This window comes from Anabrus simplex, chromosome 1 (assembly GCF_040414725.1).
Source record: "Anabrus simplex isolate iqAnaSimp1 chromosome 1, ASM4041472v1, whole genome shotgun sequence".
Lineage (NCBI taxonomy): Eukaryota > Metazoa > Arthropoda > Insecta > Orthoptera > Tettigoniidae > Anabrus > Anabrus simplex.
Window position 1 is genome coordinate 1,634,899,439 of NC_090265.1, and position 23,715 is coordinate 1,634,923,153.

The 23,715-nt window shown below is 38.3% G+C and overlaps 1 protein-coding gene across 1 annotated transcript in view; it reads left to right on the forward strand.

Annotated features, from left to right (window-relative positions):
- The window catches only part of ATP6AP2 (ATPase H(+)-transporting accessory protein 2), an 89,414-nt gene that overhangs the window by 14,253 nt on the left and 51,446 nt on the right, over positions 1-23,715 (forward strand). The window contains exon 4 of the mRNA XM_067138329.2: positions 3,860-3,997. Coding sequence (XP_066994430.1) covers positions 3,860-3,997 — 138 coding nt within the window. The remainder of the gene's footprint in view (positions 1-3,859; positions 3,998-23,715) is intronic.

Consider the following 23,715-nt stretch of genomic DNA (forward strand, 5'->3'; position numbering starts at 1 on the left):
CACTGAACTGCTTGCGACAAGATTTAACTCACAAGTGAAGTGAGAGGTTTGGCAACTCCCAGCAAGACGAGCAGCCCAGAAGTTTTATCTCCATGGCAACTGCAGTCACCCCACCCTCGTTTTCATGGCAACCACACAGCCACTCCCGTTATCCCGCCACGGCAGGCAGTAAACGGACCTCCCCCTAAGAAATGTCATACACCAACTCTTGTTATTACTACTATAATACGGTTATGTGCAGAATGTAAACCAGAGCTATCTTGGCAAAAAAAAAAAAAAAAAAAAAAAAACTAGGAAAGGAAGACGTACTAGAGCAAATAACTGCAAGGGTGGAGAACATGCTAGCTAACATGGAGAAAATCTTTGAAAATAAATAGGAGGAAATTAAAACAATAATACCAACAGAGATAAAAAGGCATATGGAAAATCAAATGACATCTAGTCAAATGGCAAGCAAACAGAAAGCACCTCAGCCTGCCTCGCTCCTGCCTCAGAGCAAGGAAAAGAAACAATAAACAACCAGGAACGTTCCACAACAATAACTAAAGAGCGAACCCCATTGAAGGAGGTGAGGCAGGGTGAAGAAGAAATTCCAAACAGCAACCAGAAAGTAGCAGTCACAGACTAGAGGATTTACCACGGACAAAGAAGGCAAAGGAAGGGAAATATTGCAAGAATGAAAACTTACAGGCTAGTGAATAGAAAATGAGAGTAACTGGAATATATATATATATATATATATATATGAGCAGAAAGGGAGAAACAAAACAGGAGACAGGAAAACTGACATTATTCCTGACAGTATTCATGACGCAGCCACCCAACGAAGCAGACCAATAAGAGCAGCAAGAAAGGGTAATTGGAAGATAAGGGCAGCAGAGGCAAATGCATGGTTATATGTAGGAAGACTGAAACCAAATACAACCAAGGAAGACATCTGCGATTACCTCAAGGAAAACTGCATGGACGGCAAGGTGTTTTGCGACATAGTTGGCAAGAGGCCAACCGGCACAGCATTCAAAATAGGAATTCCATACAAAGACCTAGAACGAGTGTATGACTGTTCGTTCTGGCCTGCCCATGTAGTATGTTGGCCTTTTCGGAAACCTTGGAAATTTCATAGTGCACAGCAATGATAGGGTTAGAGCCATGACATGGAAAGTAGAGGGATTGAGAGGTGCATTAAATCTAACATCAAGTAACATACGAGAGGAATTTGACATCATTATTAACAGAAACATTCATCAGGGACGACTTGGTTAATAAATATGTCAGTGTTTTACAACTACTATGCGTATGCCAATCAACTCAAGAAAAGGGGACGACTATCAGGGGGGGGTATCACTACTCTTCAAACCTCATCTAACCCCATGTAAACAACTGCTGCGAGATGAAAACTTTTTGATTTTACGAACCAAAATTTTAGTGAACATGGTAGTATACTTCAGCCCTGAATGCTCTGCAGTAGACATAGTTGACATGCTTGGAAATGCATTGAATTTGATAGATAAACAAGAGAAGGTGTTAATTGCTGGTGGCCTGAATTATTCAGTAGATAGAAACTGCTGGAAAACTAAAGAAGTTATGGACTACCTGAGACTCAATGGATTGATGCTGTTAAACAAGAAACTAGGATGGACATATGTAGGACCAAATGGTGGCAAGCACAATAGATCTAATGCTCTCAAGGGGACTCAGAACATCAGGAACAACAAATCTGGTCTTCAAAGAAGGTGCCATTGTAAGGAAGCACTTACCAGAAGAAGCAGCTAAACCAAGGGAAAGAGTCAAAATCAGAAAGAATATAGATATAAACAAAGTGAAAGCAAGGACAAGCCAGATCGACCAGGTAAAGAAAATGTTAGAAGAAGGTGAAATGGGTTCTGCTGCATGGTGGATAGCAAATTGCTATGAAGAAGTGGCCCCTTTAAGCCTGGGTACAAGAAAGTCAAAACCCTGGTTTGACAGACAATGTTTAGGAGGCAGGGAGAAACACCTTAGAAAAATTGAACAGAGTAAGAGAAAGAAGTAACATAAGACTTCAAAGAGTACTGACAACAGAGAGCACAGTACAAAGAGCTCTTGCAGAGGAAAAAGATGCATTACATGGGTGAACAACAACAAAAAAAGATCATAAAAGAAGCAAAATTGGACCTGTCCACAATGTTGGAGGAGGAGTGGTGGAAAGACCGAAGAAAGTGGAGAGGAACCATATTTGCCCCTACCCGGCTACAGCTGGATAAAGGGAAAGGATGATGATGATGATGATGATGACTAGGCTCTATGACCAAAAATGAGCAGAATACATTGTAATATAGACATGGTAGCATGGAAAACACATCTCTGCAAAACAATTGCTTCGAGAGATACTAGACCAACACTCAGGTATCCAGAACATAGAGAACCATTAGATGTCATAACGAAAAGTGAAATCGTACAAGCTATCAACGAAGGAAGAAGCAATAGAACACCAGGACCAGATGGAGTCAGAAATGAGCATCTAAAAGTGACAGTGACAGAAATGTTACTGGTGTAGGGTGCCCTATTAAAAAAAAAAATGCCTCAACTGGAAGGGTCTCATCAGACTGGAAGAAGGCAGCAATCCGAATGCTGTATAAGGGAAAAGGAGACGCAGATGACCCGAATGCATACAGAGGGTTTGCGGTGGAATAAACAGGTTTGAAACTCCTAATAGGGATCCTAACAAAGAGAGTGATGAATACATTGGATCCACTGTTACCAGAGGAGCAATTTGGGTTAAGACAAAAAAAAAATCTGCAACGATGACACTGGAGAATTTACTGAATCACATTCATCTTGCCCTAGAAATGCCAAGAGGCAAATTATTTGTAACATTCATTGACTATTACATGTTATAAATCTCATTTTTGTTTCGTATTGAAAATTTACAGTTCAAAAATAATAAAGGTGTTCTAAAGTATTGAATAGGTGGATTAAAGAACACCTTTATTATTCATTGACTATTCCAAGGCATTTGATTGGGTTAACAAAAGGCTTCTCATAGATAAGCTGGAGAAGTTAATCGGAACATCTAAAGTCACAACACTTGTATCAAACCTGCTGGCTAAGAATTATATACAGGTGGACGATGGGATTGGAACATCAGACTGGATGCTACAGACTATATATAATTTAATTTCACAAAAATTGTTTATTCCACCTATTCAATACTTCATAAAGTATTTTATATCTCAGTTCATTATGGAACCAAAAATGAAATTTATAACCCTTGATACAGACTATAGGAGTACTTCGAGGTGATTCACTCAGTCCTATGTTATTTAATGCTTTCACCTGAAATGTAGTGTCAGAGATAGAGGAAGAGACCAACCCAGAAATGTAGTTATATGATAAGGCAATTGTGGCTGAAGACTTAACAGAATTACAACGTGCGGTGAACTTGCTAGTGGACTGGGCAAATGGGAATGAAAATTAATGAGAAGACAGAACTAGTTGTATTTAGGAAAGGAGGTAAACTGAAGGAAACAGAACACATATCGTGTAATAACATCCACCTTTGCAGAGTTAGCCATTTTACAAATAGCAGCTGAGGAGGCCTTGAGGTGGTGATTATTGTTTTAAGAGGAAGTACAACTAGGCAACCATCCTCAGGCCTTGAGGGTTCAGAGGTACTGTTACCCTCCTTCAGTTATGACATTGTGGGATGTGGGTTATGGCAGCAGTGACCCATAGTTTTCACATTTGTAACTTGTATTATTGCTGAGGCTTTAAAATATCTCTCATCAATGGAATTTGAAAAATTGTGCTGCTTCTTTTCATTTTTGTCATTTTATAAAGAACTGTTCTTAAAAATATGTATGATTGCTTTTGTCCACAGGTGGATACAGTCCATACAGCTTTTGGTGATATCGAGATCAACCCTGCCCCACTAGCATCTCATGCACTTGATCTGAATGAAACAGAAGCTCGCAACTTCTTAGTACAGTTGGCATTTCTTAAAGGAATTGCACAAAAGGTTGGTATTAAAAGAAAAAAAATTCCATGTGCAATGTTTACTAAAGTGGTAATAGAAATGGCATAAGTTTTAACATGCAGCACAGCTGCTTCTGTGAAATGCTTTTAGTAAGTGGTTTATAGCACTCAAATGGGGATTTTTGGAATGTTAAAAACAACAGGAAAGTCAGTATTATCTTTTGCAGCTATTATGTATGTGTATTGAAAGTCAACAATGGTAGAGTCAGTGGTAGCATGATAGTTTCTTGTACTCAAGATCAAGTGTTTAACCTCAACCAAGGTCAGTGGATTTCGAAGACAGGAAAATCCATAGTATATCATGTCATTCATATTGGCATATAAAGGAAATCAGTTGTTTATTTGACTAAATTCGCTCATTGTTCCAATCTGTGTTTGGGGAGTTTCAGTTTGTTGAGAAGAATGGTATCTGTGTATGTTCAGTCCTCAGCCTGAAGGCTGATTGGATCCTCAACATCTCCACCACTTATATGTCATAGATGGCCTAGGCATCACTGCAGAGGCATACTGGGGAAATGAGTGAGGTAGTTTCCTGTTGTTTTTCTCACTGAGCCAGAAGTTGCTATTGCATATCAGTCTGCCAAGCCCACTGAAATGCTTGCTCCAACTAACCCTATGAGCAACATTTCCACGAACCTGCTACGCAGGCGTAGCAGGGGGAGAGGTGATACTCCCACGTGGTGCGTCCCAGGTGGCGGATAGGGGGGTCCTAACCGGCTTGCCGGCGGACTTGAGGGAAATAAAATACCTCTCGCGGACCAAACACACACCCCCTGTGGGTGGGGGAGGCAGACGAATAATACACCCACGGTATCCCCTGCCTGTCGTGAGAGCCGACTAAAAGGGGCGACCAAGGGTTGATTGTATTAGAACCATGAAACTACTTGTGATTAGTACCACCACGCGGCGAACACCAAGGGTTGCTTTTACTTGTGCGTAGTACTACTACATTAGGTACGAAATTGGTTTGTGATTAGTAGCACACAGGAGCACCACGCGGTCGGCTTTTGCAGTACCTGTGATTAGTACCACCATAGGAGCAGGACCATGGGATGATAGCTACCATGGTTCTGCCTTGCCTATGATTAGTACCCACTATATGAGGAACACCACGGGATAGGGAGAGGTCCCTGTGGTTAGTACTCTTATGTGATGAACACCATAGGTTTGCGTTGCCTGTACATGGCGCCGCAAAGTGAGAAAAACATAGGTCTGTATTATATGTCGAATTTCATAAGCTCTGAGTAGTACAATAATGTGTGGAATACCGCAAGTCTCTGCTACTTTTGATCAGTACCGCAACAGAACGAATACCATGGTTCTACTTTGCTAGCGATCAGTACCGTAATGAGGGACCGATAACTTCGATTTGGGACCCCCTTTTGACTGCACGCATAATCGATTGTGTTCTTCTACAGCAGTAGTCCCTTGGTCAGTAATACTATATTGTCACGTCTGTTTACGTGCATGTGAGACATTGCGGGTCGCAACCAATGATTGTTTTAAATTCATGTCCATCCTTTCATTCTTCGTTCTCACGTTTTTACATTCTGGTCAATGGAGAATTTTAGACTTTTAATATGTCATTCCATTTCGTCTCACTTCGTACCATTAGGGGCCGATGACCTTCGATGTTAGGCCCCTTAAAACAACAAGCATCATCATATGAGCAACATTTATTGTTCCATTCATATAGGGCCTGGCTGCATAAGGAGTGGCATTACTAGCATTGCTCATACCCCAGTCACTGTCATATTGTCGAAGCCTAGGATAAGATTGAGACAGATCGATGAAAGTAACAGAATTGCTTTAGCCCATACAAGGAGACATAGTGCACTGTGAACATTACGTCTCACCAGCAAAGGCATTTAGTGAGTAAAATCAAAATTAACACGCACATCATCACCTCTAAAAACCTTGTATTTCAACTGTTGTAACCACTGTATAATATTATTTCAGTTTAGCCAGTTATGGACCACATCATTTCAACTGTTTTACCCAGTATTCCTCCAGTATTCGATGAGCTTCCTTTCTCTCTTTCTTGCATGTTTTGAGTATGGGCTTTTTTTCTGAAAACCACTGTGATCTCTAAGTTTATTTTGAATGGGGTCACATTTCAGGATGTCATCACTTGTGCTTCCCATTTCTTGCAAGTTTTCCACATCGGTAAACCAGGCTCCCTTTGTCTTATCTAGAAAGTAGGTTAAGGTCTGATTGAACAGCCGATCTGAACTTATTCTTGTCAGTTGATATAGAAAGTGATCCTCTTTTTTCAAATGGTGTCTGTTGTTTTTTCCTCTTCTGTATTTGCCATTTATTGCTAAGATAAATTCACAACATACTTCCTCATTCATATCTGCAGAATTGCAAAATGATTATTTCTTAAAGATCTCACCAGTGAACAATTCTCACAGAATATCCGAAATTATTCATAGCTACATGAACACAAATGAACCTCAACATGATCTCTTTCACTTTTCGTACATTTACCCAGAGGATATAGTCAAGGTATTTAAGAGCATGAATACCAAGGCTGTTGGACCAGATGGTATCTCACATCCCCTCCTAATGAACTGTTTGGATATAATCATTCCGGTTATAGCTCACCTGTATAATTTCTGTTTACAATCAGGAGTATTTCCAGCTGTATGGAAAATGGCCAATATAAGACCTGTTCCTAAAGTTCCTTCTCCTCAAAAATTTGATGATTTCAGGCCAATCAGTATTTTGTCAATATTAGGTAAAGGGTTAGAAAGGATTGTTTACCAACAACTCACTTCGTATTTAAATACTCATTCTATACTTAACACATTTCAGTCTGGTTTTCGAACAGGCCATAGCACTACGACGGCACTTCTCAAAGTCACCGATGATATCAAGTTTGCAATGGACAGAAAGGAACTAACGCTTCTGGTATTATTCGATTTAAGTAAGGCATTTGATAGAGTTCATCATGACCTCCTTCTGACTAAATTACGCACAATGGGCATATCTCTATCAGCTCTCTCTTGGTTTGAATCGTTCTTGAAAAGGAGATCTCAGCGTGTAGTATTTGACAAACAAAATTTTTCTAAGTGGTCTAGTGTGCACTCTGGCGTCCCTCAGGGTTCCGTGTTGGGTCCCGTTTTGTTTTTGCTGTATATAAACGATCTGCCTGGAGTTTTACGCTACACGAGACATCATATGTATGCCGATGATTTACAGATCTATTACCATTTTCCTGTGAATCGTGTTGTCGAAAGTATTAGTAAAATAAATCTAGATATAGACAGACTACATCAATATACACTAAGTCATAATTTACTATTAAATAAAAACAAAACTTTAGCTATTTTTCTAGGATATCGAAGAAAGTTATCAAATCTTTTCAACAGGGACATTCCTCCAGTAATTGTAAACGGTTCTGTAGTCAAGTATCAGGAATGTGTTAAGAATTTAGGTATTTTAATGGATAACACTCTGTCCTGGACCTTTCATGCCAAGCACTTGGTCAAGAAAGTGTCTGGCATATTGCATCAGTTTCGACGAAACTTGCCATATCTTCCTTTCTCGGTGAGAAAGATGCTGATCCAAACTATGGTATTTCCTATTTTAGATTACGGCGCTGTAATTTACAGCGATATCTCTGAGAAATATAATAGCAAACTCCAACGTATTCAGAATGCCTGTGTTCGATTCGTCTTCAGTATTCGTAAAGACTGTCACGTAACATCTTACTACAAAGCCGCAGAGTGGTTGAAACTCAGGGATAGACGATCATACTCAGCTGCTTGTTTACTTCTGAGAATTTTAAAATCTAATGCTCCCTCATATTTGACCAAGTCCTTTGTCCAGATGAGTCAAGTGCACAACCGGGACAATAGGTTTACAGCTAACACCCTTCAGGTTCCACAGCATCGTACGGTAAAGTGCAGTAAGTCGTTCATTGTCACTGCCTCTCAATTATACAACGATCTTAAACTATATGAAATTCAGCAAAGTAGTGTTGGAACTCAGAAAAAATATCTTAAATACCGCTACCTTTCCACTTATTAAGCCATGTAAATGAATTTTCACCAAATTAATTAAATAGTACGAAATATCATAATCCCCTAGATACATTTTAGATGCTCAGTTTTACTCTTAATTCATCCTCGGCCTTAAAATTCTTAGGTTTCTGTTTCGTCTTCTGTTCCTTGTTAGTATAGTGTATGTTTATGAAATGTTAAAGTATTATTGTAACCTCCTAGATGTTTAGTTTTTAATCTTATTCTTATATCCTCAGTAGGAAAATGTATCTTACGCTTTTTATGTATTCTTTCATTAGATTTTGTATGTTAGGTGATACATTTAAGTTAAAGTGGCAGTTAGTTACAGCCAAAGGGACCTCTGGTCCTACTTGTAATTAACTTTAAATAAATATATTTCTATTTCTATTTCCTAAGGATCTTCATTTCCTTGGCTTTTAGCCTTTTCTACTTATTCACTGCGGGGCATTCTGCTGCGAACAGGGACTCTGACCAAATTACTGTACAGTGGTATCTGAACTTGCTATTATTATTCTTTACTAATTAATTAAAAAGGAGCCCTTAAAAGGAAAAAAAAAATGCGGTGTCTTTTAAGACCGTTATATGAAAAGGACAGCAATTTAACAAAAGGAATTTCACTCTTAACATACTTGGGTGGTTAGATTTTTCAGAAAGTTAGTTTGGAGAGTACGTTTTTGGACTCATACTTCTGTTCATTTGTCAGCTATTTAATCAATAGCGCACTTCTCTGCTTCTAGTTCATATTGCAGGTTTTATTCTTCATCTAACAAATGGCACCATTCATGCATATTCTTCTACACAGGATATCTTTCTAGTGTGGATATACCATTTCTGCTGTTGCCCTTGGATGATGATGATGATGTTTATTATTATTATTATTATTATTATTATTATTATTATTATTATTATTATTATTATTATTATTATTATTAAGATCCATACTATCCAGATAAATCTTTCATGTTCTGGTTTGTTTTGACATTTTTATCTTACAGCATCCTTGTGCCTTTGTGATGTCTGAGGATATTTCTCTCTTATCGGGGTCTATATTTTTCATATATCTTAGTTAATTAGTAATGTTTCCTTTTACCTGACAAGATTAAGGTCTTCAGGCCTTCTCTTCCATCTAACCAGGCACTGAAATATACATATATTGCATTGTATTACTTTACAATAATTAGATTTAATGCAAATTAAATTAATTAATTAAATTAAGATGAAATAGATATAATAAAAGGATCAATTCTTAAAACTAATATCCTAAATGTAAAGAAAGAGGTAGAGTGGAGCCTCAATTCTCCATTTTTGAAGGGACCACGGAAAATATTCGTACAACACAGGAAAACGGAAAATCCGGAAACGAATGAACAATCAACAATTTAGCTAAACATCACAAAAATAAAATATGTATGCTTATAATCTTACAAACACCCCTAAACCAAACCAAACAACAGTCCCAATGGGCCTTCCTCCTACCAAGCGACCGCTGCTCGGTCCAAAGGCCTGCAAATTACGAGGTGACACATGTCAGTGTGACGAATCCTCTTGGTTGTTATTCCTGGCTCTCTAGACCGGGGTCGCCATCTCGCCATTAAATAGCTCAATGTAATAGATAAGAAAAATGTTCCACCGATCAATACATTTATTGTGGATGAATTATTACACTAGTACCGGTTTCGACCTATCTTGGCCATCATCAGCTAGCACACAAATTTACAGTCATGGGATAAATTACAAAGAAGTTACTTAAGAGCATCCGGATGTCTGATAAAAAATGGAAGTAAAATATATTGCAGTATGTTGCGTTAAAATAGCTCAGATTAAAAGTAGTGATGGTTAGAATAAACTAAAACCTACTGATTGAGCATGGACATGAGTACATAAACACATTAAAATATATATGCCAAATCATAAGACACTAAAAATATATAGCACATTAAACACATTAAAACATGGTATATTTTAAAAACGTCTATTAAAATTTGAGTTCATGTTGCGTTGCATTCATTCTTCAATCCTCTTGTAGTTCTTGTGTTGATAAAGTTGAATATCGAGAATGTTCTATGGTTGATATACTTATGTATTGGTATGTTATAAGAACTCTTGTCAGTAAAATTTGAAAATTAAGTTGATGTAGCAAGATAGGTTTTAATATCAGAGTATTTGGTGGTGACACTTCTCTCGTCTATGCACGTTATATGGTCGTTATCTGTAAAGAAAAGCTAATATGAGTATAGCGTATGTATGAAGGAATGCCTGGATGTATGTGTGAAATGAAAAAAGTACTTACTGTTGTTGCTGTGGAGGTTGTGTACCGATATGTTTGGATATTTGTTGTGCTCTGCTGCGAGTACGTCTGGGGCTCGTGAGCTGTGTGGATGGATGTTGGTGGAGGGGATGGAGGAGTGGCTATTGTGAAGGTAGGGGCGGGGTTAGGTTTGTGATTCGTCGGTTTGTTATGACGTGTGTTTACTAATTTGAGATAGTCGTTTTTTATTGCAGGAACTTTGTCAAAAATGATACTGGTTTTCTCTGTAATGTCGTTAATATTATGATTGGGGTTAGCGTATTGATCCAAAGTAATATAGAAATCTTCGGTTATGTTGAGCAGGGGGCCCTTAGAGTTTATGTTTAATATCATCATGTCATTATTGATGTCTGTGAAGTTGTGCTTAGATTCTTCTATATGTTGGCCTATTGATGAGAAATGGTTGTGCTTTACTGCATTTACATGTTCATTATAACGGACGGTGAAGTTTCTACCTGTACGTCCAATGCAGCTTGTGTCACAGTTGTTACACTTGATGCGGTAGACACTTGATTGGTTGTATTTATTATTATTATTGACTGTTTTGGTGTTGTGTATAGTGTTGGTGCTGTTGTGTGTGGTTTTGAATGCTATTTTCAGGTTGTGCTTCTTAAAGATATTAGTTATAGTATATATATTGGTGTTGTTGAAGGTAAATAGAACATAATCTTTTTTCGGTTTGGCTGTTTTGATTAATTTAGTTTTAGGTTGGGATTTTATTTTGTGGATGATTTTGTTGACCATTTCTTTGCTGTATCCATTGTATTTGGCTATGTCGTCGATTAATTTTAATTCATTATTTCGATCTTCTATTGTCATTGGGATATTGAAAGCTCTATGTATCATACTATAATAGGCTGCTTTTTTATGTGTGTTAGGATGAACGGAGTCATTCTTTATGGTATTTAAAGTGTGTGTGGGTTTCCTATAGATCTTGTAAGATAAGTGAGTGTCATGTCTGGTTATTGTTAAGTCCAAGTAATTCAAGGTACGGTTATTTTCTGTTTCTTTAGTGAATTTAATTTGGGGGTCTAAATTGTTAAGTTTGTCTAGTATAGTATCTGCATCAGTGAATCTATTATCTATAATTACGAAGATATCGTCGACAAATCTACACCAAAAATATATATTATCTATTTTATTAATTGACGTGTGTTCTAGGTGGTCGATATATATTTCTGCTAATATTCCGGAGGCAGGAGATCCCATTGGTAATCCTTGTTGCTGATATATGGTATCATGAAATTTGAAGTAGTTATTGTTTAAGGCGAATTTAAGCAGAATCACGAATTCTTCTATTTCTAAGGTGCTCAAGTTACTATGGTTTTTTAGGTTAGATTCAATTATTTTGACTGTTTGTTTAATAGGAATGTTAGGGTACATGTTTGTTATATCAAATGAAGTAAGGGTGTGATGTTTTTCAATCTTTAGTTCTTTGGTTCTATTGCAAAAATCTATTGAGTTTTGTATTGTTTTGTTTGCTAAAAATGAATAATGCTTTTTCAAAAATTTCTGAATGAATTGTGATAACTTATAGGTTGGACTGGCTTTATAATTTATAATCGGTCTCATGGGTACATTTTCTTTGTGTATTTTAGGGTAGGCCCTTGCGGATGGTAATTGGGGGTTCATAGTTATAAGTTTAGCAGATTCTGTTTCGGTGAGAATAAAGTGTGTGTTCTTGAGTAGATTTTTTAAATTTCTTTGTATATTATTGGTTGGATCTCGGCGTTTAATTGAAAAAGTGTTGTCCTGGAAACATTCTTTAGTCTTAGTTATGTATTCATTCTTATCCATAATGACCGTAGTGTTGCCTTTGTCGGCTTTTGTTATTAGTAGATTGTTCTGTTTTATTTTGTTTTTGAGTTTGTTTAGGTTCGATTTATTGGCGGTATTCATGTTTAGGTTATTATTGTGAACATTATTGATATATTGCGGGATCTTTCTACTGATTTCGTGTCTAACTTCGTCTCGTATATCGTACGGAATTTTCTGTAAAGCGAGTTCTGTTTCAGTAACGGCATTTATTATATTCTGATAGGAATAAATAATAATTAAATAGCTCCTCAATTAAAGGTAATCGTAGAATGAGTGAACCTGGAACCAGTCCTCACATCCAGGTAAAAATGCCTGACCTGGCCAGGAATCAAACCCAGGCCCTCTGGGTGAGAGGCAGGCAAGTTCGACTGCGGGGCCGGCTTCAAACATTAATTACCGGTACGCAACTTCTCGAAACTTTACATTCAGTTTTATTCGTCAGTTTCCTTTCAGTTCAGCAACTTCGATCAGCCACTCTCTTCGAAAAATCTAATACCCGTAACGCCAAGCCAAACAACAATCAACTACAAGTAGTTTTTAATTATCTAATCTAATAAAATAAAGCACATTAGATACCAAAGTGCCCAACATGATGGCGAAATCCCCCCCCCCCCCCCCCCTTTTTAAATCTTCCATTGGAATTTGTTCACCGGTATAGCCTACTGTTTGTAGTCCGTTGGAAATCTTGTACTGCGTAAATTAGGCCTACATCTAATTTTAAAGGTTATATTGAATTCGAGAATATGGTTTCAAATGTAAGTATCGAACCTCAGGTTCTTGAATGCTTTATATTCAATTCTGCCCGTCACTAATCACAATCAAATTGGAAAGAGAAAAAATATCATTAACACTTCTGAACTTACGTTTATTTGTGACATTGAGCTCAGCTGATAAGCGTGCTTGCTGTACAAGTTGGTACGACTGCAAAATGATACATACCTAGGACCAAAACAGTAATAGGAAATCCCAAAGCCTTCTTTATGTATGTAAAGTGCAACATCTGTTCTGGTCTCGATAACATAATCGTATACCGGTACGATAATATTAAAATACTAAATTTGTGTTAATTAAGAAGGAGCAGTTTCGATTCCTGCCTGAAAGCCCAGTGACTATACAGTGCTCTGAGGGAAGTGCCGAAAACCTGTTCGGTGATACACTCGGGGAAAAAAAAAAAAAAAAAAAAAAAAAAAAGTAACCCTGGACATAATATAGATGTTTTGCAAGTACGAACATATGATGAAACTCGTTCCGTCTTCACGTAGAGCTGTTGAAATGCGCTCTGTCTCTTGCCAATTGTTGCAGACGCACTCTGCTGTATGATTTTCGAGGATTCTCTAAACAATACCACCCAAATGCGATTCTAAGATGGTCCCATATGCAAGTTCACCGCCAATCGCTTTTCCAGTACTGTGCAGTACTTCCTCAAATTACCGCATTGATAGGACGTTAACACCAAGGTCCGTAAGTATGCCGTAGCCGTCCTTTCGTGAGATAGTTTCTTGAAAAACGCATGATCGAGGATTTAGCGTTGATGAGACTGAAATTTCTGGACGTTTGATCCGGGAAATCGTTTCTTCGAGGAACAGATAATACGGGACTTTTACAACATGATTTAATTAGGATGCTAGCGGGACCACATAACTTGAACGAATAATACGGGAAAACTTAGTTTCTGGGAACGTATAACCGAGGTTCTACTGTAGGGTACATAAAAATTTTATCACATTTGAAAAACAAATTGGGTAAGGAATTTAGACTAATCTTCTACCAGGACATCCATGACAACAGAATGGTTGTGAGTAGCAGCGTCAGGTTTACATATGATCCTTACTGGTGCATAAAATGTCTCGAAAGTGCTTCCTTGAAAGTGTGAATAACGCTTAACCCTCTGATACTTCCGAAAAGGAGGTTCCACTCACGGCAGGCAATTATTGTGAATGATTTAATCGTAGATGGCAGTTCTATGGGTAGGTAAAGCAAGGATGGAATTATTAGTAGATCTGGTGTTAAGGCTGTGATAAGAAGAGAGCTACCGGTATTTGAAATGAAGTAAGGTAAAATGGCTGTGAAGAATGAAGGATTTTTGGAGATGGCACAGGGTATGCACAGTGCGACGGATTTCTAGTCTGGGCCGAGATAGGTGGTTATATGAAGGAGTTACATCGTCATAGTACCTAAGGTTACAGGCGTATCTCACACATGTATTTTGACCACGTTGTAATCTGCTCAGTAACTTGCAGCCAGCGTCTCTCTAAATCGTGTCACAATAATCGAAATGAGGGAAAACCAGAGCTTCTACCAGCATTTTTTTTAGTTTTACAGGAAATAAGTATTTATACCCGCGCAGCATGTGCGATGCAGAGAATGTTTTCTGGGTGATGTTCGTAATATGCGTTTTCCATGACATGTCGTCATCGAAAGTAACACCTAGGACTTTTACTGATGACATGAATGGTATGTTAGTATTACATAACCTTATAGATGGAATCTCTAGTTGATTAACCTTCGTGAGTAGTTTCAGGTATCCAAGAATGATGGCTTGTGTTTTGGCTGGATTTAACGTAAGACCACATCTCAAAGACTGAGAAGAAAATGATGTTAGATCCTGATTGATTTTGTCTGTGGCTGAAAATATTAGATCTGAAGATGTATGGAGGTACATTTGTACATCATCAGTGTAAATATGGTATTTGCAGTATGTTAGGTTTTGGGAGACATCATTAATGTAAATAGAAAAAAGTGTCCTAACACCGACCCTTGGGGCACACCATACTGCACGGACCACCAAGTTGATTTGTTTATCCTATATGTAACACACTGCCGACGGCCTTGCAGGTAGGAATGCCACTAAATGAGGGCACTGTCCGATATATGGAAGGAATACAATTTCGAGAGCAAAATGTCAATGTCAGCAGAGTCAAAAGCTTTGCTCAAGTCTAGAAGTATTAATAGTGTCACTTCCTTGTTGTCCATTGCTTCTCGAATGTCTTCTGTGACCTTCAGTAGTGTCGTTATAGTACTGTGTGCTTGACGAAAACCAGATTGTAGTGGGTCAAGTAAGTTGTAAGTTGTCACGTAGTCTGTTATTTGTCTGAGCGATGAACTCTAGTGCTTTGGATAAAGCAGAAAGTATGCAGATGGCTCTGTAGTCAGATGGTTCAGAAGGGTAAGCTACTTTTTTTAGAGGACGTATAATGCCCGCTTTCGATGTTTTGGGAAATGTGCTGTTTACAAGAGAAGAGTTCAATATGTTAATTAGTGCAGGTAATATCGCATCCAGAATAATTTTTATCATCTCTATTCCTATACTGTCATTTACTTTCGGAATTGATGTTATCCGATTTATAGCAAACCTTAATTGTGAGTAGGTTGCTGGACGGAAGTAAAAGTTTTCTCTATCCGTTCGCTTCTTTGCATAATTCCCGTTTAGTTTTTCCAAGGGTATATTTATTTCGTCGTCGTCTCGTCCTTTGGTAATACCAAAGTTCTTTAATGGATTTCAACAACACAGCTGTTGAAACATTTGGGTGAATTAATCTGAGTGTGTCGTAGTTTTGTGTTTCCAATCTGTTTGGTCGTAGCATTTCTCAGTCCCTTATAGTTAAGAAGATTGTCAGGAGTGCAGTGTTTTCTAACTCATCTATAAGCAGCATCACGTTCAGCCATTAATGCTCTAATCTCATCTGAGAGCCAGGGAGCTGGCTTCTGCGAAATTCAAGCCTTTTTTTCAGGGGCATGTCTGTTGTACAGCTCAGTCATATGTTGATTGAAAAGGGTCACTTTGTCATTTATGTTTTAAGTTTAAAAATGTCATGCCATGGCACTGCACCTGCGTCTTGTAAAAGTTTCTTATCGATTCTTCATAGATCTCAATATGAAATTATTTTCGGTTTGAACTTGGGACTTTTAATAGAATAGGCCATAAATATAGCATCATGCTGCGATATATGTGGGACACTAATTTGACCATGGTGAAGAACTAATTCAGGTTGGTTAGTGGCAATGAGATCAATTAAAGTGTGTGATGTGTAGCGTTGAGAGGCAGAAACGTTAAGTTGCAAGCTTTAAAAGAAGTTAAAAGTTGTGTTGTCTGAGGAGAGTTATTTCAAGAAGGTTAATGTGGAAGTCGCCCATTATAATTATATTTGAGTAATCAGTGACTAAATCTTGTATATGAGTCTCTAGATCGCATTAAAAAACCTGCATTCGGTGGCTTATATGTTACACCCAGAAGACATTTTACTTCACTCACAGTTATTCCCAGGAACATGAACTCAGGTTTTCGCTGGCACAGACCTGAAGACCTACAAATTATCTTAGGGCGTAGACTGGTCCTAAAATATGCGGCGGTACCCCCGGAGGGCTTATTTATCGGATCTAAGTAATGTATAACCCAGCAGGTGTCCGGCTCCATGGCTAAATCGTTAGCATGCTGGCCTTTGGTCACAGGGGTCCCAGGTTCGATTCCCTGGTCACAGGGGTCCTGGGTTCGATTCCTGGCAGAGTCGGGAATTTTAACCATCATTAGTTAATTTTGCTGGCATGAGGGCTGGGTGTATGTGTCGTCTTCATCATTTCATCCTCATCACGACGTGCAGGTCGCCTACGGGAGTCGGATCAAAAGCCCTGCACCTGGCAAGCCGAACATGTCCTCGGACACTCCCGGCACTAAAAGCCATACACCATTTCATTTTCACCCAACAGGTGTAGCCTTTCTATTGCGTGGTGTGGTTTTAACCAAGATTCGGAAATTAATATTGTGTGGAAACTGGGAGGCATAAATAGGGCTTTAATTTTGTTCATTCGCGCCTCAGCAAGGAGGCTTTGGGTGTTTATGAGGCAAATCTTTAAAGTATGACTGTACGGAGAAAGCTGGTGGTTAATGATGTCCCTTGTAGACAGGGAATGGCAAGAAAACTCAGGTGGCAATAGGTGTGTGTTGCTTGCACAGCTGGTTCCAGGGACATTCGGAGAGGGTGGAGAAAGTGAAAGGCTTTGTGGAATGTTTGGAAGGAATAGGGGAGCCTGTTCGTTTGTCTCAAGTTTGTTACCAGAGGGACTAAACACGGTTGAATCATTTATATTGGAGATGATTATGACAGTAATGGGAATGGAAGTAACAATTTACAGTGATCAATACGATAATGGCAATATAGCAATAATGTTAGTGGAAATAAATACAACAAAGATAAGACACTGGTCCCAGTCTACTGGTACTAACACCAGTCTACCACTACGGCAAGCAGAAGTAAACTATATTACTAATTATGTTCTAATAGAGAGTTAAAGTTAAAACATTTACATAATACAAGGATAACTATACAGTTAAACTACAATAGAAAGTTACAAAAATGTTCTGACCCTTTCTCCTGTATATCACTTTAGTTCATTTAACTGTTCCATAGTGCACACTTACTTATTTGATCCAACTTTTATGTTAATTACTTCATCAGTGCTCCATACCTGGTGTACACCAAACGTCGAAATTGCCTCCTTAAGGACTACGAGCTTTCTTGCAGCCAGATCCTCTCTTATTGTGACCACCATTCCCTTAAGTCCTCTTTTCTTGTGGAAGATATCACTTTGCTTCCGGTAGGAAACAAATTTCATTATTAGAGGTCGTGGTTTCGTGCCCAGTCGTCTTCCAATCCGATGGGCTCTTGTCATTGTCCCGAAGGTCAAGGTCAAGACCAAGATCTCTTGCAATGCTTATTATGATGACATCAGAATCTTCCCCTTCCTTCTCTGAAATGCCGAAAATATGGATACATTGTCACTGCTGGTATTGCTCCAGTTCATCTTGCTTGTTTTTAAAGTCACTTTTGATTTTCACAAGTTCCCTGTTCTTACCCTGAAGCTGATCTTGTAATAGCTTGTCAGTTTCCTTGTACTCTGCTCTTAGTTCCTGGAGCTGCGACATTAGAGTCTAACTGTTCGGCTACAGCCTGCTTAACGAGTTCTTGTGCGCTGGTGCCATGCGACGGGCTGGCTTGGGGAAGCTTCTTAGGAACCATTATGGTAACTTACTAGTAGGACACTGATAGTTTAATTTAGTTAACTGCACACGTTTAACTTCAGCACGAATCTAATAACGTCTTTATCACTTCAAGCACTATATCACCTGCGATTTACAATTTGTGCGAGAGAAAGTTTGCATGCAATTAGCAGCTAGCGGCTATCTAGTGGCTAATTTTACTCAGCTGTATTCCCTGGATCTTTTTCAATGCTGCATATAAATGTAGTTGTGTGTCAAGTCATTGTGGATGCTTATCATTTGTCTCTGTATGTATTGCAAAATTTGAAAATTTTGTACCATAAGATTGATGGCCTGTTTCTGGTTCACCAGTTATCTGCAAGTTATGTAAATGTGCTTACACTTTAACTGCTCTGATAACTTTCATGTAAGCATACCAGATTTATAACCTCTGGTAACAAACAGTATTTATAGGCGTTTATAATGTCTCTCGTCCTCCAGTAGATGCATATATAAATATATCGTGTGAAAGGAATGCGATTTCCAACACTGATAAAAGCCCTTGCTTACAGAAGGCAGGTTGGGGAAGGTTGCGTGTTAACAGGGAAAGGCCTTGAATTCCTGAACTTCACAGGATAAGTTGCACCTTTAGAGAGGAACGTTTAACTTTGCCAGTTAGCAGTGAGATTGCTAAATAACCCATATATATGTTTTAATGAGTTTTTAATCGTATCTACTGTAGTTACTTTTCTGTGATGAAAATTGGTTGGTAAAAAAGTACACAGCTATTTCAATCGCCATGCGATTAATAAGTCAGTGGCGACTGGTAGTATTTGGTGATAAACAATACTGAAAACAAAATGTCAGATACTTCTAAGCATGCAGAAAAATTTCAGTCCTTTTGAAAGGAACTTATTTAAGACCCTGTTCTTCAAAGAAAGGAGGTGATTAAAAAAAAAAGTAACTATAGATCAGAAGAAAATGTCTTGGGAAGACTTATGTAAATTCATCAATGTATCCAGCCAGACAGGAGGTTTGACTGCAAAACAGTTAACAGAACTGTATTTCATGATGAAAAGGAAAGTACTGATATAATAAAATAAGAACAACAATTAAATATTGGTATTCATTATTCTGAAGATCTATATTAAATGCATACTGGTACCTAAAATGTTTATGCAGTGTAAATATAAATATTAATACAGTGAAACCTCATTAGTGTGTGCCTCATAAAAAGTTTCCGTGCTTAGCATGTCATAAATCTGAAGTCCATCAATTCCTGTTGTATTGAATCTATATAAAAATACCTCGCTTATAGTGTCGCAAATTTTTGCGTTTACTGCTTAGTACGACCATATTTATCCTAGCCCTGAAAATGTTCTTTGTCATCTCTTGTGAAAGAAATGTGATTTCCAACACAGATAAAAGCCCTTGCTACAGGAGGTAGGTTGGGGGAACTTGTGTGATAGTGGGGAACTTCACAAGTTGCATATTCGAGGAGCAAGCCATAAGCCTCAGGATTGTTCAGTGTTACTTGCCAGTTAGCAGTAAGATTGCTGAAAAACCCAGTCAGCCTTTTTGTGCTTGTATTTTACATACCATTCAGAAGTTAGAAATGTGTTCTGTGTTGAGTGGTACAGTGAAGGGTAGTGAATATTTGTTTTGTGATAGCCCACCTATGGATTAGGAGTGTAATCTTGTGAAGTTGTTTTGCTTCCAACTTAACACGTTGAGTGCCGAGCCGATTGTAGCACACTATTTCACTGGTGCCAGGCATGTTTTTGAATAGTATTCCGCTGGTGCCAAAGCAATTGTACGCATTGTAGGATGTTTATATAATCTTGGAATGTATTTATATGATGTACTAAGTAAATTTTATCTCACCATACCAAGGTCATGTGTAACGCCATATGGTGTCGCATCAATTTTTACGAAAGATAAAATATAGCGTGACGCCATATGGTGTCACAGAATTTTTTTGACATGGAATGTGCAATATGAATTTCAAATACCGGAGATTTATTTACTAATTCAAATTAACGCAATATTTATGAAAACCTAGTAAAATGCAAAAAAACTACTTACATTACATTACACATTGTTGTGAACAGTTTTCTGATAACTCGAAACAACGAAAATATGAGTCTCGGCACGATTGGCAGGCAGTGACACTCGCATTGCAACATAAGCATTAGTCTTTAAACAACAATCAACCTTCAGTCACTCTTTGTTGTGAAATGATTCAAAGCACTTCAGACAAAGGAAAGGTGTGTCAGGACAGGTTGTGCAGACAGTTGACATCTGTTTTGCGGCAGAAGCAGCAGCCCATGACCTTGCATAGTTGCTGATAGCAGCTTCGACACCGACCTCGAGCTTTCCTGCAATATTGAAAGGAAGAAATAAACAACAATTTTATAATTAGTATTGACATCCTTCGGAAGTGCAATAATGTTGAACTAGACAACACTTACCTGGTACTTTTCTGTCCTTCCGTCTTGTTGGCTTCCCCTAGGTAGTGATTCTCTCTCTTAGGAGTATGTCTAACAGGGTCGTTAGTTAGACAAAGCAGAGTGCTGAGCACGTTCCTTCGAAACTCCGCAAGAGACATTTTCCGATGTCCAGTAACTCGCGTCTTATTGTACAGAAGCAGTGCATTTACAACGGCAGTACCAAAAAGAATGTCATCTGCAACTTTGTGGTACCATCGGATGGTTTTCCTCATTGCAGTGTGATACGAAGAAAGTGTGTCCGCAATATCTATTCCTCCTTTCATTTTATTGTACGTTATTACCATTTTCGGTTTAACCACATCTTCGTGTTTCTTGTTCTTTTTGCCCGTAGCAATTACATCATTAGAACATTTGGTTGACATAATCAGCACATCCCTCTGATCTCTCCACTTCATCACTGTCAATCCATTTCCATTCTCCATTGCAATGAGTTCTCCCTTTTTAACCTTTTCGATTTTTCCTAAGTGTAATACCAATATAATGGTCCGTTTTTGGACATTATAAATTTTCCAGCTAACTCATTCTTGGTTGCCTGCATTTCGCCCTCATGTGCTAAGGACAAATATTTTAGGTTCCCTATGGGAATCAACATCTACATCATTTGATGGCCAGGCAGGCATCTATTTTTTGGAAATGAGACATAGTTCTCATAGTGCATTGGCACTGCTGGTGGCTTCAAATAGCCTATGCAATGGCCTCCACAGTATGCACTAGCCTTGCATCTTGGGTGGTGTGCTAAGTCCCAACTGACGAGCCTAACTTAGCACACGAGGGCGAAATGCAGGCAACCAAGAATGAGTTAGCTGGAAAATTTATAATGTCCAAAAACGGACCATTATATTGGTATTATAAATTTACTCATTCAGGACAAATATTTTAGGTTCCCTATGGGAATCAACATCTACATCATTTTCCTAAGTGTGCCAATAAAATGTGTCTTACGATCTAGTAGCACCTCAGCTAACTCAATTGATGAGTAATAATTGTCGGTGCAGAGAAAGCGACCACTGTCCAGATACGGGTCCATAAGTTGCATTACAACTTGAGTAGTCATGCTCAGTGTATTCTGAGCATTCAAGGTACCTTTACCAGCGTATACTATAGTTTTGTAGGTGTAGCCCGTGTCGTCGCACAGCTTAAATTGTTTAACACCGTACCTGTGTGCCTTACCAGGCATAAATTGCCGGTATGATAAACGACCCCTCCACGGAATCATTGATTCATCAACTACGAGGTTTTCACCTGGAGTTTTGATACTCTTGAAGTTCATATGCATTATATCTAACAGTGGCTGAATCTTGTGCAACTTTCCAGCTGAAGCATCGTTGGGACCAAAGTGCCAGAATCGAAGTAGTAACTGAAAATGATTTCTTGGCATTGCCTTACCAGCTACACTATTGCCATATACAGAAAACTGGCTCCAGTAATTTGGTAATGAAGGCATTCTTACAAGACCCATCCACAATCTCAAACCTATAAAAACTTTCATTTCCTCCTTTGTAGTATCTACCCACTCCTTCAAACGACTAGACCGCTTAATATGCATAGACGCTAGTGTTTGATTTGCATTGATATTAGTTTGTAGTACCATCAAATCAAGAACTTCGTCTGTTAGGAACAGTCGGTAAAACTCATATGGTGTGGCTGTAGAAGTATCAGTTTGAAGATTTAGATGTTCCTGGCTTGTAAACGGAATATCTTTCTGTGCCCCTACACAAGGACCCCAGACATCATTGTTCACATGATTGTCTGCACCAGCACCGTCCCCACCTATAATATCACTATCAGTATCGCCATTGTCTTCCGCATCATTCCATACATCTGTCATGCTGTCACTGTCACTGCACTCATCATCACTAGCGTTATATTCACTGCCATCAACACTTACATCTTCCTCTCCATCAGAATCCATCAGTAATTCACAAATATCCACTTCACTAATTCTCTTCTTTGCAAGTCGCTTACCATTTCTACTAAGATTATTACCAATATCTTCCATTTTTTATATTTTTGCACAACTATACAAACTGAGTGATAATACGTATGTAACGAGGAATAAACAATGCCTGGCACGCTTTCACCTGTGACAATGACCACTGGCCAGTCAGTGACTTCGGAAGAATACTGTGGCACCACATGGTGACACACAAGCAAAATACGGAGCTGGAATAGACCCTGGAGTTCGCTCTTCACGTAGTACCAATTTTACGCGCATAGATGTCACAGCTGATTATCTATGGTGCATCGCCTGAAACTCTACTGTGCCGCCATATGGTGTCACGCCATCTCAAATTTGAAGACCACCGTGACACCATATGGCGGCACGTGGCACCCAACGTGTTAAAAGATATCCTGAGTCTACCCAACTTTCAGTTCATTGCATCTAAGTTTGTCTGAAAACAGAGATAAAAATAGTTTCATAACATATGCCATTCATTGCAATTCATTCAGTGCATTAGCTTTTCTGTACCTTGATTCGATTTCACCAATCGGGCAGAATGCAGATCCTAAAATACATTTAACCCCTTAAGTGTTGAGTTACCAGTTGACTACTTGGTACCTCAGTGCTGAGTTTTTCATTTGTATGTAAAAAAAATATATATATTGTAGAAGCCTCCATTTTTAACTTATCAGTGGGATGATTAACTTAAAATGTTTACAGACGTTGGTTCTTTATAAATCTAAATGAAAATGGAAAGTCCTTCACTTACGTTCAGTATTATTCTGAGAGAAAACAAAATTAAACTTTTAATGGCCATGCTTACATCATCTTTATACAAAATAAAATTATTTCCCAAAATCTGTGGGCAACTAATACATGTAACTCGTTACAAGTACGTAAGTTGATATTTTAACAAATTCATTGTAAATTGTAAACTTGTGGTATTCATGGCCATGACAACTACTAAATGTATTGGGATTTCTAATACAGAAATACTGTATACTTACCATGTATTGTAAATATTTCTCAGGTACAAGTTTTTACAGTATGAGCAATCTGTTCAACATTTGATACCTTTAGAAGGTTTTCTTTGTGTGAAACGCTTCAAAACATGGCACAAT